Source organism: Somniosus microcephalus, chromosome 7 (genome assembly GCF_052327205.1).
Source record: "Somniosus microcephalus isolate GS21.2 chromosome 7, FLI_Smic_1.0, whole genome shotgun sequence".
NCBI classification, from domain to species: Eukaryota; Metazoa; Chordata; class Chondrichthyes; order Squaliformes; family Somniosidae; genus Somniosus; species Somniosus microcephalus.
In genome coordinates this window covers 31,981,960-32,001,375 of record NC_140993.1, presented here as the reverse complement: position 1 = coordinate 32,001,375, position 19,416 = coordinate 31,981,960, and the positions used below count along the sequence as shown (strand labels likewise).

The 19,416-nt window shown below is 46.3% G+C and overlaps 1 protein-coding gene across 1 annotated transcript in view; it reads left to right on the top strand.

Annotated features, from left to right (window-relative positions):
• Positions 1 to 19,416, top strand: part of LOC147114590 (ras-related protein Rab-31-like) — a 162,564-nt gene that overhangs the window by 79,500 nt on the left and 63,648 nt on the right. Inside the window, exon 4 of the mRNA XM_085992360.1 lies at positions 15,864 to 15,935. Coding sequence (XP_085848486.1) covers positions 15,864 to 15,935 — 72 coding nt within the window. The remainder of the gene's footprint in view (positions 1 to 15,863; positions 15,936 to 19,416) is intronic.

Sequence of the window (19,416 nt, the reverse complement as noted above, 5' to 3'; positions counted from 1 at the left end):
CACAGGACTTCGGCACCCATGAAATGACACGGGGTTTCGAGAGATGTTATCGCTGCGGCAGATCCACCCATGACCAGAAGGACTGCTGGTTCAAGGACAAAGCATGCAGGCAATGCGGAAAGATGGGACACATTGCACGTGTATGCAGATCTGGAAAGAAATCCGCTGACAGTAAAAAGGTCAATAAGGAAAAGTACAGAAAGGTACAAATGATGACGGACAGTAGCTCCGAAGACCAGAAGAGCGATAGCGACTCCGGAAACAAGAGACTAAGCTGTCTCAAATTACATAATGTAATTGCCAAAGAAGATTACCAGACCATTTGGGTTACCCTCACGATAGCGGGGTCCCCAGTCAAAATGGAGCTAGATACAGGATCAGCTCTGACCGTCATGAGTCGACGGGATTACGAGCGGCTATTTCCGCATATACCTTTGAAAGACACATCCATTGTCTTGAAGACATATACGGGGCAGAAAGTATACCCCAGAGGGAAAATAAGGGTGCCTGTTGTATACAACGGCAAGGAAATGCAGAAGTTGTATTTATGCGTTCTGCAAGATGGTGGTCCACCGTTGTTGGGACGTGAATGGATCAGAAAGATACGTTTAGACTGGCACTCCATTCAGGCACTGACGGTGACCAGTAAGAAAAAAAACGATGATGACGTCATGCCTGGACGATTAAAAGAAATCTTGGCTAACGCCAAAGAAGTGTTTCAACAGGAACTAGGAACCCTGAAAGGCGCCACCGCCTCAATAAAAGTGGAAGATGCGGCAATTCCCAAGTTTTTTAAGGCAAGGTCGGTGCCATACGCAATTCGTCCAGCCGTCGAGGCAGAGCTGGAGAATTTGGAAAAAGCAGGCGTGTTATCCAAGGTAGATTGGAGCAAGTGGGCAACACCCATCGTCCCGGTCATGAAGAAAACATTGAATAATGATAAATCTGAAGAACAGAGAAAAGTTCGCATCTGTGGGGACTTCAAGGTGACTGTAAACCCGGTTCTTCACACGGTACAGTATCCTCTTCCGAGGATTGAAGATATTTTCGCCTCACTATCCGGAGGGAAACGTTTCACCAAAATTGACTTAGCACAGGCATATCTACAGATGGAGGTTGAGGAGGCCTCTAAAAAGTATCTCACGATAAACACACACAAAGGCCTGTACCAGTACAATCGACTGGTTTTCGGAGTGGCATCAGCTCCGGCTATCTGGCAAAGAGCTATGGAGCAAGTCCTGCAAGGGATTCCGGGGACTCAATGCTACCTAGACGACATCCTTGCAACAGGAGAAAACGACAATGAGCAGCTTGCCAACTTGGAGCAGGTGCTCACGAGGCTGAGAGAACGGGGCCTACGAGCAAATCACCCCAAATGCGAATTTTTCCAGAAACAAATATCATATTGTGGCCATGTCATTAACAAAGAAGGGTTGCATAAGTCACCTGAAAAAATTGAAGCGGTCGTAAAGGCCCCAGCGCCTGAAAATGTCTCACAATTAAGGTCGTTCCTGGGATTAGTAAATTACTATCATAAATTTTTACCAAACTTGTCGACGGTTCTGCACCCGCTTAACACACTGCTACAAACGGGAGTAGTTTGGAAATGGAGCGAAGACTGTAAACGTGCCTTCCATAAATGCAAAGGCTTGATCACGTCCAGGGAAGTGTTGGCTCATTACAACCCATCACTGCCAATCAGACTGGCGTGCGATGCATCTCCTTACGGCGTGGGAGCGGTATTATCGCATAGATTCCCTGATGGCTCGGAGCGGCCGATAGCTTTTGCGTCACGCTCATTGAACTCAGCTGAGCATAACTATGCCCAGATCGACAGGGAGGCACTCAGCCTGGTGTGGGGGGTGAAGAAATTCAACCATTACCTACACGGACAAAAGTTTACCTTGTTGACTGACCATCAACCCCTCGTCTCCATATTCAACCCTAAAAAGGACGTTCCCATTATGACAGCGCAAAGGCTACAGAGGTGGTCCCTTTTCCTAGGGGCACACCAATATGACATAGAGTACAAAGAAACAAAACAGCATGGGAACGCTGACGGGTTATCGCGCCTACCGTTGCCAACGGTGGAAGAGGCGCCTACAGTGGACCCAGTGGAGATATTCCACTCGATCATAGTGGAATGTCTACCAGTAACAAATTCTACCATTGAAAAGGAAACGCGAAATGACCCGACTCTCACGAGTCTACGATTTAACGGTGAAGGGATGGCCAGCACATGGCGAACCACTGTTGCCAGCATTCTCGCAAAGAAGAGAACAGCTGTCAGTGTGCCGAGGAACCTTGATGTGTGGATCCAGAGTGGTGATTCCACCCAAACTCCAGGATAAAGTGCTAAAGGAGCTTCACGAGGGGCATCTGGGTGGAGTGAAAATGAAGAACTTAGCCAGAGCGTTTGTGTGGTGCCAGAAGGTCCAAAACGCCCCACCACAAGCCCCTCTACATCCATGGGAGTGTCCCTCATCTCCATGGCAAAGGGTACATATCGACTTTGCTGGTCCATTTATGGACTCAATGTTCTTAATCGCGGTGGATGCACACTCCAAGTGGCCGGAGGTAATAAAGATGTCCTCCACCACCACGGAAAAAACCATCACAGTATTAAGGACCATATTCGCCAGGAATGGGCTGCCTGAACAGATCTGTTCTGATAATGGACCGCAATTTGTATCCGAAGAATTCAGGAAGTTCTTAAAAAAACAATGGGGTTAAGCACTACACGTCCGCCCCATGCCATCCCGCCACCAATGGATTGGCTGAAAGGTTTGTCCAGACCTTCAAGAAGGCCATAAAGGCCATGGGTAATGAAGACATAAATCTACAACATAAGGTGGATAACTTCTTGTTTGCGTACAGGAATGCAACACATGTGGTTACAAACCAAACCCCCGCCATGATGTTTTCAGTAGAAGACTAAGATGCCGGCTGGATTTGGTCAAGCCAAACGTCAGAAGGGACGTAGAGAACCGGCAATTTCAAAGCATGAATGAAAGGCCAACTAGAACCTTCCAGATAGGTCAACCAGTTTTGGCCCGGGACTACCGTACCGAGAAATGGCAGCCTGGAACTATTTGCACATGACTAGGACTGCTGATGTATACCGTGGACATTGGAGAAAGCATAATAAGGCGCCATGCTGACCAGATCATAGAGTCATCCGAAAAAGGACAACCTACACCACAACTCTATACGCCTAGTGATGAAGCAGAGATACCCATAGTATCTACCTCCGATCCGGTGATACTGGAACCAGATGAACCCGACACTGGCATTGAAGCCGAATCGACCTTGCCAAAAGAACCTACTACACCACCGAAACCTACTACACCACCGAGGCGTTATCCGGACCGAGTCAGGAAGCCTCCAGAGAGACTGAATTTGTAATTGATTAACTTCAGCAAATGTGTATATTATTGTTCTTGTAAAAATGTTATTTAATGATTACTTAAAATGTTATGTACTAATTATCTCAAAGGGGAGGAATTGTAGTGTATGTACCTTTAAGAGGAACTATGTTTTTGAAGCCCCTGTATACTGTAGTACCAGTAGTGACCACTCGGGTATATAAGCCTGTGTAGCGTCTTGTGTTGTTAGTTCACCTCCAGACTTTGTTCAATAAACACTTGTTAAATCAACTCCTGCATTCCGTGTCTCCATTAACACACGGATCTAACAGGGGCCTTTAGGGAAGAGTGACCATAATAAGATAGAACTTTATATTGAGTTTGAAAGTGATTTAGTTAAGTCCAAAACTAGGGTCTTAAATCTAAACAAAGCAAACTACGTAGGTATGAGGGGCAAGTTAGCTAAGATAGATTGGGAAACTGCATTAAAAGATATGATGGTGGACAAGCAATGGCTAGCATTTAAAGAATTAATACATAATTTATAACAAATATACATTCCTTTAATGCACAAAAACCCCACAGGAAAAGTGGTCCAACCATGGCTAACAAGAGAAGTTAAAGATTGTATTAGTTCATAGGAAGAGGCTTATAATGTTGCCAAAAAGAGTAGTAAGCCTAAGGATTGGGAGGATTTTAGAATTCAGCAAAGGAGGACCAAGAAATTGATAAGGAAAGAGAAAAAAGAACGAGAGTAAATTAGTAAGTGACATAAAAACAGATTGTAAACATTTCTATAGGTATGTAAATAGGAAGAGATTAGTGAAAGTAAATATGGGCCCATTAGAAGCAGAGACGGGAGAAATTATAATTGGCAATAAGGAAATGGCAGAGACATTAAACACATGTATCTGTCTTCACGGTAGAAGACACAAAAAACATTCCGGAAATAATGGGGAACCAAGGGCCTAGAGAAAATGAGGAACTTAAAGAAATCAGTATAAGTAAATACATAGTACTGGGGAAATTAATGGGACTAAGTGGCAACAAATCCCCTGGACCTGACGATCTGCATCCTTTGGTTTTAAAAGAGGTAGCTGCAGAGATAGTAGATGCACTTGTATTAATCTTCCAGAATTCCTTCGATTCTAGAGCAGTCCCCAAGGCTTGGAAAGCAGCAAACATAACCCTGCTATTTAAGAAAGGAGGAAGAGAAAAAATGGGAAACTATAGGCCAGTTAGCCTGACATCAGTAGTAGACAAAATGCTAGAATCTATTATTAGTGACGTGGTAACAGGGCACTTTGTAATATGATTCGGCAGAGTCAACATAGATTTATGAAATGGAAATCATGTTTGACAAATCTATTCGAGCTTTTTGAAGATGTAGGATGGATAAGGGGAAAGCAGTGGATGTAGTGTATTTGGATTTTCAAAAAGCATTCGATAAGGTGCCACACAAGAGGTTATTACACAAAATTAGGGTTCATGGGATTGGGGTAATATATTAGCATGGATTGAGGATTGGTTAATGGACGGAAAACAGAGAGTAGGAATAAACGGGACTTTTTCGGGTTGGCAGGCTGTAACTAGCGGGGTACTGCAAGGATCAGTGCTTGGGCCTCAGCTATTTACAATCTATATTAATGACTTAGATGAAGGGACTGAGTGTAACGTATCCAAGTTTGCTGATGATACAAAGTTAGGTGGGAAAGTAAGCTATAAGGAGGACGCAAAGAGGCTGCAGAGAGATATAAACAGGTTGACTGAGTGGGCAAATGGAATACAATGTGGGAAAGTGTGACGTTATCCACTTTGGTAGAAAAAGCAAAAGAGCAGAATATTTTTTGAATGGTGAGAGACTGGGAAATATTTGCATTCCGAGGGATCTGGGTGTTCTTGTACATGAATCACAGAAAGTTAACATGCAGGTACAGCAAGCAATTAAAAAAGCAAATGGTATGTTAGCTTTTGTTACAAAGGGATTAGAGTACAAGAGTAAATAAGTCTAACTACAATTCTTCTTCTTCTTAGGCAGTCCCTCGGAACCGAGGATGACTTGCTTCCACATTAAAAATGAGTTCTCAGGTGACTGATGAGTCCAATGCGGGACCTACAGTCTCTGTCACAGGTGGGGCAGACGGTAGCTGAAGGGGCGGGTGGGTGGGGTGCTTGGGTTGACGTGCGTTCCTTGCGCTGCCTGCGCTTGGCTTCCGCTTGCTCCCGACGAAGAGACTCGAGGTGTTCGGCGCCTTCCCGGATGCTTCTCCTTCACTTTGTGCGGCCTTGGACCAGGGATTCCCAGGTGTCAGTGGGGATGTTACACTTTTTCAAGGAGGCTTTGAGGGTGTCCTTGAAGCGTTTCCTCTGCCCACCTGGGGCTCTCTTGCCGTGCCGGAGCTCCGAATAGAGCGCTTGTTTTGGGAGTCTCATATCGGGCATGTGGACAATGTAACCCGTCCAGCGGAGCTGATCGAGCGTGGTCAAAGCTTAGATGCTGGGGATGTTGGCCTGAGGAAGAACACTGATGTTGGTACGCCTATCCTGCCAATGGATTTGCAGGATCTTGCGGAGGCAGCGATGGTGGTGCCTCTCCAGTGCTTTGAGGTGCCTGCTGTACATGGTCCATGTCTCTGAGGCATACAGATCGGTTTCAAGATGGCTCCTGTGCTGGCAGCTCCCTAGTGAGCTCCTTTGGCATCCTTGACAATCCATTGCCATCCTTTGCTCTCTTTCCCCCCAGTCTCCTCTCTTCTGCTGTTTAAGCTCCCCTGGCTCTAATAGTGGGTGCATTTTTATCCCTAACTGCAAGTTCAAGCTGCAAGGTTAAAGTTACCTGAGCCAACTGCCCATCCCCCGACCATGCCTGTTCTTTGTTCTCAGTGAGCACTGGCTCTTCACTTCAACTTAGCTCCCAAAGCGAGAATATCAATGCTAATTTGATCCTGTGAGAGACAACATCATTCATGTCCGAGGCCGGGACCCAGGAACGAGGATGAGCCCAGCAGCGAGGCCAAGGCCCAGGAGTGGCGCAGCATGGACCAACAGCGGGGTCAGGGCCCAGGGAAGGTGCGGCACGGGCCAACAGCGAGGTCGGGAGGACCACCATGCATCCTACAAAACCCAAGCAAAGAGGACCTGCGAGAAGGAGGGAGGAGGACAGTAGGAATATGTACAATTATTCAGGGCATTGGTGAGGCCACACCTGGAATACTGTGTACAGTTCTGGTCTCCTTACCCAAGGAAAGACATACTTGCCTTAGAGAGAGTACCACCTCAACTTTGCCAGCCACTAAAGACAGGGTTAGAGTGTTGCACTGCTCCATCAATCAGCTTCCTGCCTCCAGTTTATTGAGCCACTGGTGTTTACCAGATGATTTTATTACTTTAAAATAACCTTTTGTAAAGGTTGAAAACAATATACCTGCAAAATATTAGCTGGCTTGGTAAAAGCTACCAACATTCTTATCCCCATTTTTTTTTAAATTCGTTTTTATGGGATGTGGGTGTCGCTGCAATGAGGGATGATATCTTAGCAGGTTCCTCTAATGAGGCCATATTGGTAGAACTTAAAAATAAAAAGGGGGCAAGCCCTTTGCTGGGAGTGTACTATAGGCCCCCAAACAGTCAGGGGGAGATAGAGGAACAGATATGTAGGCAAATCTCAGAGAAGTGTAGAAATAATAGGCTAATAATAGTAGGGGATTTCAATTTCCCCAATATTAACTGGGATAGTCAGAGTGTGAAAGGCTTAGAGGGTGCGGAATTCTTAAAGTGCATCCAGGAGAGCTTTTTGAGCCAGCACGTAGAAAGTCCGACAAGAGAGGGGGCGGTACTGGACCTAATTCTAGGGAATGTAGCCGGGCAAGCGGTGGAAGTGTCAGTAGGAGAGCATTTTGGTAACGGTGACCATAATTCGGTGAGATTTAAGGTAGTTATGGAAAAAGACAAAGATGGACTGAAAATAAAGGTTCTAAATTGGGGGAAGTCCGATTTTAATATGATAAGGCAGGATCTGGCCAAAGTGGACTGGGATCAGCTACTTTTAGGAAAATCCACATCAGAGCAGTGGGAGTCTTTCAGAAAGTAAATAGAGAGAGTACAACGCCAACATGTTCCCGTAACGGTCAAGGGTGGGACCAACAAGCCCAGGGAACCCTGGATGTCAAGGGATATACAAGAATGGATTAGGAAAAAAAGGGAGGCTTTTGACAGATACAAAGGACTAAAAACAGTGGAAGCCCTGGAGGAGTATAGAAAGTATTATGTCCGTGTATAATTGAGACACGGACTGCAGGAGTTGATTATAACAAGTCTTTACTGAATGGAGACAACCTGGAAACTGAAACTACAGAAGCCTGCTAGGGCCTTTTATACAGGGGTGGTCACTGCCGGTACTGCAGTCTGAGACCAGTCATTCCCTTAAAGGTACATACACAACAATTCCTCCCCTTTTAGATAAACAGTACATAACATTCATTTAACAACTAAATAATAACTAATTACAATTACAATTACGGTTGCAAGATACATTGGTTGAAGTTAAGCAATTATAAGTTCAGCCTTTGAGGAGGCTTCCTGATTCTGTCTGGATAACGCCTCTTTGGGGTATCCGGTTCTTCTGGCAAGGTTGAGTCGGGATCAATGTCGTTGTTTGGTTCGTCTGCTTCCAATATCACCGATTCTGCGGTAGATGCCATTGGTACTTCGGTTTCATCGCCAGGTGTATCAGATCGTGGTGTGGAGTTGACGTTTTCCAGTGACTCTAGAATCTGGTCAGCATGGCGTCTTACAATGCTCTCTCCAACGTCCACGGTATACATTAGAGGTCCTTGCCATGTACAGACCGTTCCTGGCTGCCATTTCTCTGTGCGGTAGTCCCGGGCCAAAACTGGTTGACCTATCTTAAAACTCCTGGTCGGCCTTTCATTCATATTCTGAAACTGCCTGTTCTCCACATCTCTTCTGACGTTTGGCTTAACCAAATCCAAGCGGCATTGTAGTCTTCGATTGAAGAACATCATGGCTGGAGTTTGGTTGGTAACCGCATGTGTCGCATTCCGGTAGGCAAACAAGAAGCTATCCACCTTGTGTTGTAGGGGTATATCTTCATTACACATTGCCTTGGTAGCCTTCTTGAATGTTTGAACAAACCTCTCGGCCAATCCATTAGTGGCTGGATGATATGGGGCGGATGTGTAATGCTTAACACCATTGTTCTTTAAGAACCTCCGGAACTCTTCAGACACAAACTGTGGTCCATTGTCAGAGCAAATCTGTTCAGGCAGCCCATTCCTGGCGAATATGGTTCGTAAGACTGTGATAGTTTTTTCTGTGGTGGTTGAGGACATTTTTATTACCTCTGGCCACTTTGAATGTGCATCCACCGCAATTAAAAACATCGAGTCCATAAAGGGACCAGCAAAATCAATGTGCACCCTTTGCCATGGAGATGAGGGCCACTCCCATGGATGTAGAGGGGCTTGTGGTGGGGCGTTTTGGACCTTCTGGCATCCTGTACAGCTCTTGGTCATCTCTTCGATTTCTCTATCGATTCCCGGCCACCACACAAACGCTCTGGCTAAGTTCTTCATTTTTACCCCTCCCAGATAACCCTCATGAAGCTCATTGAGCACTCTGTCCTTCAATTTGGGTGGAATTACTACTCTGGATCCACACATCAAGGTTCCTCTGCACACTGACAGCTGTTCTCTTCTCGGCGAGAATGCTGGCAGCAGTGGTTCGCCATGTGCTGGCCATCCCTTCACCGTTAAATCATAGACCCAGGAGAGTGTCGGGTCATTTCGTGTTTCCTTTTCTATGTTTGCATTCGTCACCGGGAGACATTCGACTATAGTCGAGTGGAATAACTCCACTGGATCCACTGCCAGTTCTTCTTCCACCGTCGGCAACGGTAGGCGCAACAATCCATCAGCATTCCCATGCTGTTTAGTTCCTTTGTACTCGATGTCATATTGGTGTGCCCCTAGGAAAAGGGACCACCTCTGTAGCCGTTGTGCCGTCATTATCGGTACGCCCTTCTGAGGGTTGAAAATGGAGACGAGAGGTTGATGATCAGTTAGTAGAGTAAATTCCTGACCGTGCAGGTAGTGATTGAACTTCTTCACCCCCCACACCAGGCTGAGGGCCTCTCTGTCAATCTGGGCGTAGTTACGCTCGGCTGAAGTTAACGAGCGTGACGCAAAAGCTATCGGCCTCTCTGAACCATCAAGGAATTTATGTGACAGTACCGCCCCAATGCCGTAGGGAGACGCATCACACGCCAGTCTTATCGGTAGTGATGGGTTGTAGTGAGCCAATACTTCTCTTGAAGTGATTAGGTCCTTACTCTTCTGAAAGGCCCGCTTACATTCATCGCTCCATTTCCATGCTACTCCCGTTCGTAGTAGGGCGTTCAGTGGGTGCAGAATTGTGGACAAATTCGGCAAAAACTTATGGTAGTAATTCACCAATCTGAGGAATGACCTCAGTTGCGACACATTTTCAGGTGCTGGAGCCTTAACTACCGCTTCAATTTTGTCAGGGGACTTATGCAACCCCTCTTTATCAATCACGTGGCCACAATACGATATCTGTTTCTTAAAAAACTCTCACTTGGGGCGATTGGCTCGTAGCCCATGTTCACGTAGTCTAGTGAGCACCTGCTCTAGGTTGGCAAGGTGTTCACTGTCATCTTCACCTGCCACTAGGATGTCGTCCAAGTAACACTGAGTCCCCGGAATCCCTTGCAGGACTTGTTCCATCGCTCTTTGCCATACCGCCGGAGCTGATGCTACTCCGAATACCAGTCAATTATACTGGTAAAGACCTTTGTGAGTGTTTATTGTGAGATACTTCCTAGAGGATTCTACAACCTCCATCTGCAAATATGCTTGTGCTAGGTCAATTTTTGTAAAACGCTTCCCTCCAGATAGTGAGGCGAAGATATCTTCTATCCTTGGAAGAGGATATTGTACTGTGTGAAGGACTGGGTTCACCGTCACCTTGAAGTCCCCACAGATGCGAACCTTCCTTGGCTCCTCAGACTTATTGTTTAACGTTTTCTTCATGACAGGGACGATGGGTGTCGCCCACTCGCTCCAGTCTACCTTAGATAACACGCCTGCATTCTCCAGATTCTCCAGCTCTGCCTCGACGGCTGGGCGAATTGCATATGGTACCGGTCTTGCTTTGAAAAACTTGGGAATTGCATTCTCCTCTATTTTTATCGAGGCGGTTACGCCTTTAAGAGTGTCCAGTTCTTGTTGAAATACCTCTTTGGCATCAGCTAAGATTGTTGACAATCGTCCAGTAGTGACGTCGTCATCGTTTTTACCAGCCACCGTCAGTGCCTGAATGGAGTGCCAGTCTAAACTTATCTTTCTGATCCATTCACGTCCCAATAACGGTGGTCCACCATCTTGCAGAATGTAGAGATACAATTTCCGTATTTTCTTGCCGTTGTATTCGACAGGCACCCTTATTTTTCCTCTGGGGTATACTTTTTGCCCCGTATACGTCCTCAAGACAATGGATGTCTCTCTCAAGGGTATGTGTGAGAATAGCCGCTCGTAGTCTCGTCGATTCATGACGGTTAGAGCTGATCCTGTATCCAATTCCATTTTGACTTGGGACCCTGCTATCGTGAGGGTGACCCAAATGGTTCGGTGATCCTCTTTTGCGATTACGTTGTGAAGTTTGAGACAGCTTAGTCTCTTGTTCCCGGATTCACTATCGCTCATCTGGTCTTCGGAACTACTGTCCGTCATCTTTTGTACTTTCCTGTACGGTGCCTTAGTAGCCTTTTTGTTGTCGTTGGTCTTCTTCCCAGACCTGCAAACTCGTGCAATGTGTCCCATCTTTCCGCATTGCCTGCATATTTTGTCCTTGGACCAGCAGTCCTTCTGGTCATGGTTTGTTCTGCCGCAGCAATAACATTTTGCAAATCCCCGTGTCATTTCGTGGGTGCCGTATTCCTATGGCTTTTGTTGTATTTCCGCAGCTCCCCTTGCTGCTGCTTCGTACGATACTGCCACGTTGAAAGCATTATCTAGCGTCGGCTCTTTCTCTGAGAGTAACCTCTTCTGGGTTCCTTCACTCAGGAGTCCACAGACAAATTTGTCCCATAAGGTATCTGCCAGTCCTGGCAGTGCTTTGATAGCTTGCGTAGTTCCGTAAGGTAATCAGCATTGCTCTCATTTTTATGCTGATTTCTCCTGTGGAATTTAAATCTTTCTGCTATCAGCAGCGGTGTAGGATTTAGGTGTTCTTGTAGGATAGCAACAATTTCGTTAAAACTCTTCGCCTTTGGTTTGGCTGGAGTAATCAGGTCCCGCAATAGGCCATACGTTCTTGCGCCCATTAAATTTAGCAATACCGATGCCTTTTTCTCATCGGCTATTTCGTTTGACTCGCAATATACCTCGACTCTTTCCACATACGTGGTCCAGTCTTCTATTGCCTTATCGAAGGCAGTGATATCGCCAGTCTTTGGCATCTTGAAAATCTAAGATGGTGCCTCCTGCGCTTTGCCTTCTTTCCCGATTTAACAAAATGGCGCCTCCAGCGCTTTTGTCTTCTCCGCTGTTGCTGGCGTTTTATGCCTTGATGGCGATGCCCTATGGTCTTCGCGCACTTCCCCCCGCGCTGCTGCTAATGCCGCTCTCCGCGGTTTCCGTGGCAACTGCAGCTCCTCAGCGGCTTTTTGCGTGTTTCATTTAAATTTTTTTATTTCCCTGTCGTCGGAACAACCCTGCGGGACTCTTGCCTCCCTCTTCTCGGGTCTGTACGCTGCCCGGCTTCGTAGCACCGGCCGCGCCCAGTGTGCTCCACCCTCTCTCCTCTTCCCGACAACGCTGCTCGGCCCCGTTGCAAGCCACCCGCTCGAACTCTAGACCGCCACAGCCCAGGAAGGATCAGTGTACTACCTGCCACCAGCCCGATTAGCTGAAGCACCATCGACAGGATAGCCAAGCCTCGCTCTCGACAGCCTCTCCTGCAAATTTTCAACTCCGCTGACTCAGAGGCGGATGCCCACCATCGACGCCCCTTTCTACTGTTTCTTGCTTCCTTCTGGCCTCGACCTCTGATAACTTTGCTTCAGGGATGGATCCCCATGAGGTGGTGCAGATTGTAGGTAAGTTCGTATCTGCTCATCGCCAGTATTATGTCCGTGTATAATTGAGACACGGACTGCAGTCTTTACTGAATGGAGACAACCTGGAAACTGAAACTACAGAAGCCTGCTAGGGCCTTTTATACAGGGGTGGTCACTGCCGGTACTGCAGTCTGAGACCAGTCATTCCCTTAAAGGTACATACACAACAGAAAGTGCAGGGGGGTACTTAAAAAAAGAAATTAGGAGAGCGAAGAGGGGGCATGAAAAAACACTGGCGGGCAAAATAAAGGAAAATCCCAAGGTGTTTTATAAGTATATTAAGGGTAAGAGGATAACCAGGGAAAGAGTTGGGACCAAAGTGGCAATCTGTGTGTAGAGCTGGAAGATGTGGGTGAGGTTTTAAATGAATATTTTGCATCTGTGTTCACTATGGAGAAGGACGATGTAGGCATAGAAATCAGGCAAGGGGATTGTGATATACTTGAACAAATTAGTATTGAGAGGGAGGAGGTACTAGCAGGCTTAAAAGTGGATAAATCCCCAGGCCCAGACGAGATATATCCCAGGCTGCTGTACGAGGCAAGGGAGGAGATTGCAGGGGCTCTGGCACAAATTTTCAGAACCTATCTGGCCACAGGGGAGGTGCCAGAGGACTGGAGGACAGCTAACATAGTACCATTATTCAAGAAGGGTAGTAGGGATAAACCAGGGAATTACAGGCCAGTGAGCCTAACATCAGTGGTAGGAAAATTATTGGAAATCATTTTGAGGGACAGAATTAGTCTCCACTTGGAGAGGCAAGGATTAATCAAGGATAGTCAGCATGGCTTTGTCAGGGGGAGATCATGTCTAACCAATTTGAATTTTTTGTGGGGGTGACTAGGTATGTGGATGAGGGTAATGCAGTTGATGTAGCCTACATGGACTTCAGTAAGGCTTTGGACAAAGTATCACATGGGAGACTGGTCAAGAAGGTAAGAGCCCATGGGATCCAGGGCAATTTGGCACATTGGATCCAAAATTGGCTTAGTGGCAGGAGGCAGAGGGTGATGGTCAAAGGTTGTTTTTGTGACTGGAAGCCTGTGTCCAGTGGTGTACCACAGGGATTGGTGCTGGGTCCTTTGCTGTTTGTAGTGTACATTAATGATTTAGATATGAATGTTGGAGGTATGATCAGTAAGTTCGCAGATGACACGAAAATTGGTGGAGTGGTAAATAACGAGGAGGGAAGCCTCAGGCTACAGGGCGATATAGACGGGTTGGTTAGATGGGCAGAACAATGGCAAATGGAATTTAACCCTGAGAAGTGTGAGTTGATGCATTTTGGGAGGACTAACAAGGCAAGGGAATACACAATGAATGGTAGGAACCTAGGAAGGACAGAGGATCAGAGGGACCTTGGTGTGCATGTACATAGATCCCTGAAGGCAGCAGGACAGGTGGATAAGGTGGTTAAAAAGGCATATGGGATACTTGCCTTCATTAGCTGAGGCATAGAATATAAGAGCAGGGAGGTTGTGATGGAGCTGTACAAAACGCTAGTTAGGCCACAGCTGGAGTACTGTGTGCAGTTCTGGTCGCCACACTATAGGAAGGATGTAATTGCATTGGAGAGGGTGCAGAGGAGATTCACCAGGATGTTACCTGGGCTGGAGCGCTTCAGCTATGAAGAGAGACTGGACAGGCTGGGGTTGTTTTCCTTAGAGCAGAGAAGGCTGAGGGGGAACCTGATTCAGGTGTACAAAATTATGAGGGGCATAGATAGGGTAGATAGAAAGGAACTTTTCCCCTTAGTAGAGGGGTCAATAACCAGGGGGAATAGTTTCAAGGTAAGGGGCAGGAGGTTTAAAGGGGATTTGAGGAAAAACTTTTTCACCCAGAGGGTGGTTGGAATCTGGAACTCACTGCCTGAAAGGGTGGTAGAGGCCGGAACCCTCACAACATTCAAGAAGCATTTAGATGAGCACTTGAAACGCCATAGCATACAAGGCTACGGACCAAGTGCTGGAAAATGGGATTAGAATAGATAGAGCTTGATGGCTGGCGCAGACACAATGGGCGGAAGGGCCTCTTTCTGTGCTGTATAACTCTATGACTCTATGCCCATCCCGAGTTGCCCTTGAGAAGGTGGTGGTGAGCAGCCTTCTTGAACCGCTGCAGTCCATGTGGTGACAGTACTCCCACAGTGCTGTTTGGGAGGGAGTTCCAGGATTTTGACCCAGCGACGATGAAGGATCGGCGATATACTTCTAAGTCAGGATGGTGTGTGACTTGGAGGGGAACTTGGAGGTGGTGGTGTTCCCATGAGTTTGCTGCCGTTGTCCTTCTAGAGGTCGCGGATTTGGGAGGTGCTGCCAAAGAAACCTTGGCGAGTTGCTGCAGTTCATCTTGTAGATTGTACACACTGCAACCACGGTACGCCGGTGGTGGAGGCAGTGAATGTATACAGCCATCTAACATGCATCCCTTTAAATTAACCCATCACGTCTTTTAAGCATCCCTTTAAGTGCTGCTTTTCTGTGATTTCCTATTTCCATTTGGTGAGCTCCTAACGCCAGACGCAGTGTGGGCCAGGATCTCACCCATTCCTACATTACAACAGGAACCGCACTTTGAAAGTACCTCATTGGTTGTGAAGTCGCCCTGAGGTCATGAATGGCGCTATATAAATGCAAATTGTTTCCTTCTTTCCTCCTAATCTATGTAAATTAAACTGACGCTGGAAAATCCGCCGACATCAGCACATTAATGGTTGGATGGACATGAATAGCACGTTGATCAACTAACACGCGATTGGAAGTGCAATTGGAAAATTTGCCCCAACAGTTTTACCCCTTTTCCTCTCCCCACAACAGAGTGAAGCATAAACACCAAATGAGAAAATTGGGATCAAAAGTACAAAATAACATAGACTTTATTTGTAATTTTATTCAATATATATATGTCAGCCTCATCTCCACCGTCCTTCTGTGACTGTCCTAATACTGACCATCTTGAAAGAGTTCCTCAGAGAATTCCACACTTCCTTTTTAATCTTTTAACCATCTTTGGATCTGTCAATTGGCTCTTGCCATTGGAACATGTAACACCTTATGTGCAATATATGATCACATATATTCCGAAGGAAGAACGTGTGGAACATTGAAGCTGGTGTAGCTCAGCTGACGCGTAACTTTATACCTGTTAGTTGGTAAGTGAAGAAAAAAACAAGCACAATACATGTTAAAAGTTCGGAATGTGATTTTTTTTTTAATGGTATAAATGATGAGCATACAAACGAGCTGGCCTTAAGGGTCGCTGTTATAAAATAACCATGTATTCATTTTGGAAATGCACACTTGAAGCTTGTTTGATTTTGTTTCGTCTTTTCTTCCCATTAGTTCCACTCGTTGGCTCCGATGTATTACCGTGGATCTGCCGCTGCTGTTATAGTTTACGACATCACAAATGAGGTAAACATGCTGTAAAGTCCAGCTCTCTAAACCCTGTTTCAGATTTGGAGAATGTCAATCGCTGTTTGTGGGAATTACATCTGGAATATCAGATCACTTATAGCTGAGCTTTCATGAAAATGAAGGCTACAAATAAGAACATAAAAATTAGGAGCAGGAGTAGGCCATACGGCCCCTCGAGCCTGCTCCGCCATTCAATAAGATCATGGCTGATCTTCTACCTCATCTCCACTTTCCTGCCTGATCCCCATATCCCTTGATTCCCCATGAGTCCAAAAATCAATCTATTTCAGCATCCACAGCCCTCTGGGGTAGAGAATTCCCAAGATTCACAACCCTCCGAGTGAAGAAATTCCTCCTCATCTCAGTCTTAAATGGCCGACCACTTATCCTCAGGCTATGCCCCCTGGTTCTAGACTCTCCAGCCAGGGGAAACAACCTCTCAGCATCTATTATGCTACTAGTCTGAGTTATTATTGAAGAGCATGTTCAATTAGGGTTACAATTTCTCCCATTTTATAGCAGATGCAAAGAAAAGCATCATTTTACTGTATGCGCTTTCTGCAAGATTGGGTATGTTATAACTGGCGCTCAACTGAAGAACATATCGGAATAAGCCCCTCCCTATCTCTGTCACCTTCTCCAGCCCTCTGAGATCTCTGCGGCCTCTAATTCTGCCCTCTTGTGCATCCCCGATTTTAATCGCTCCACCATTGTCGGCCGTGCCTTCAGCTGCCTGGGCCCTAAGCTTGAAAATTCTCTCCCTAAACCTCTCCGCCTCTCTACCTCTCTCTCCTCCTTTAAGTTACTCCTTAAAACCGACCTCTTTAACCAACCTTTTGGCCATCTGTCCTAATATCTCCTTATTTGCAGATGATACAAAAATTGGCCGTGTGGTTGATAGTGAGGAAGAAAACTGTAGACTGCAGGAAGATATCAATGGACTGGTCAGGTGGGCAGAAAAATGGCAAATTCAATTCGGAGAAGTGTGAGGCAATCCATTTGGGGAGGGCTAACAAGGAAAGGGAATACACAATAAATGATAGGATACTGAGAACTGTAGAGGAACAGAGGGACCTTGGAGTGCATGTCCACAGATCCCTGAAGGAAGCAGGACAGGTAGATAAGGTGGTTAAGAAGGCATACGGGATTTAAAAAAATTTTATTCCTGCAATGTGGGCATCGCTGGCAAGGCCAGCATTTATTGCCCATCCTTAAGTGCCCTTGAGAAGATGGTGGTGAGCTGCCTTCAAAAACCGCTTCAGTCCGTGTGGTGAAAGTACTCCCACAGTGCTGTTAGGGAGGGAGTTCCAGGATTTTGACCCAGCGACAATGAAGGAACAGCGATATATTTCCAAGTCAGGGTGGTGTGTGACTTGGAGGGGAACTTGGAGGTGGTGGTGTTCCCATAATCCTGCTGCCCTTGTCCTTCTAGGTGGTAGAGGTTGCAGGTTTTGGAGGTGCTGTTGAAGAAGCCTTGGCGAGTTGCTGCAGTGCATCTTGCAGATGGTACACACTGCAGCCACGGTATGCCGGTGGTGGAGGGAGTGAATATTTAAGGTGGTGGCTGGGGTGCCATTCAAGCAGGCTGCTTTGTCCTGGATGGTGTCGAACATCTTGAGTGTTGTTGGAGCTGCACTCAGCCAGGCAAGTAGAGAGTATTCCATCACACTCTTGGCTTGCGTCTTGTAGATGGTGGAAAGACTTTGGGGAGTCAGGAGGTGAGACAATCACTGCAGAACACACTGCCTCGGACCTTCTCTTGTAGCCAAGGTATTTATGTGGCTGGTCCAGTTAAGTTTCTGGTCAATGATGACCCCCCTCCCCCCGCAGGATGTTGATGGTGTGGGATTCGGCGATGGTAATGCCGTTGAATGTCAAGGGGCGGTGGTTAGACTCTCTCTTATTGGAGATAGTCATTGCCTGGGACTTGTGTGGTGCAAATATTACTTGCCACTTATCAGCCCAAGCCTGAGTGTTGTCAAGGCCTTGCTACATGCGGGCACGAACCACTTCATTATCTGAAGAGTTGTGAATGGAACTGAACACCGTGCAATCATCAGTGAACATCCCCACTTCTGACCCTACGATGGAGGGAAGGTCATTGGCAAAGCAGCTGAAGATGGTTGGGCCTAGGACACTGCCCTGAGGAACTCCTGCAGCGATGTCCTGGGGCTGAGCTGATTGGTCTCCAACAACCAAAACTTGCCTTTATTAGCTGAGGCATAAAATACATAGGCAGGGAGGTTATGATTGAACTGTATAAAACGCTAGTTAGGCCACAGCTAGAGTACTGCATACAGTCCTGGTCACCACATTACAGGAAGGATGTGATTGCACTAGAGAGGGTACAGAGGAGATTGACGAGGATGTTGCCTGGACTGGGGAATTTTAGCTATGGGGAAAGATTGGAGAGGCTGGGGTTGTTTTCTTTGGAACAGAGGAGGCTGAGGGGAGATTTAATTGAAGTGTATAAAATTATGAGGGGCCTAGATGGAGTGGATAGGAAGGATCTATTTCCCTTAGCAGAGGTCAATAACCAGAGGGCATAGATTTAAAGTAATTGGTAGAAGGAATAGCGGGGGGTTGAGGAGGAATGTTTTCACCCAGAGGGTGGTGGGGGTCTGAACATCTTTCAGCCACCACATCCAACCTAAGGGTGGTCTAGAGTTGCACACTCACTGAAGTCACGATCTGCCTAATCTAAATGTCTGCAGCGAGTGCAGGCATCGGCAGCGATGCCGACCTACCCAAAATGATGGCGGGCAGAAGCGAGGCGGCCGCCATTTTCCTTCAAAATGGGCTTTAGCGGCCAGCGCTAAACCCTCGAATTTCTAGGCCAAATTTTCTAAACAGGATTTTTAGCTTTTTTTTAAATGCTGTGTGTATAATGAGGAATATTTAACAGTAAATTTCTCATTTTTAACATTTTTCCAGTTCAATTGCAGCTTATTAGGAGCCTCTGGTAATCCCAGACGCTGGTCGGATATTCCTGTGGGTACTTTCAGAGCTACTATTTGGGCCAAATCAATTCACAGCAAATACAATAAAAAAAAATTCTAAAGAACCTTCTTGAAATTATCTGCGTGCAAGTCATTAGCAAATGCAGATGAATGCGACGTGTCATGATAATTCTCATGTAATGTTACGAACCTGCACTGGAAGAATTCCAGCAGACTGCAGTCAATATTTATTATCCATATACATCGATTGTTTCATGGCTACTTGTACAGTATTTCAGGCTGCCTGCTGTCTCTGGTACCTCCTAATGGACTGGAAGAGAGACACAAGATTTAGTAACATGAGATGTGTCTCCCAAGATGCATTGAATAATCCTGAAGCTCCCTGGACTCTCCGTTACTAAGTGCACTGTTCGGTGTGAAATTGAGCCATACTAGGCCACAGAGGTTTGCAAGCTCGATCCCTGGTCTGTACTGAGTTAGTTAATCTCAGAGCGATCCTGTAATTGGTCTCGGCAAAG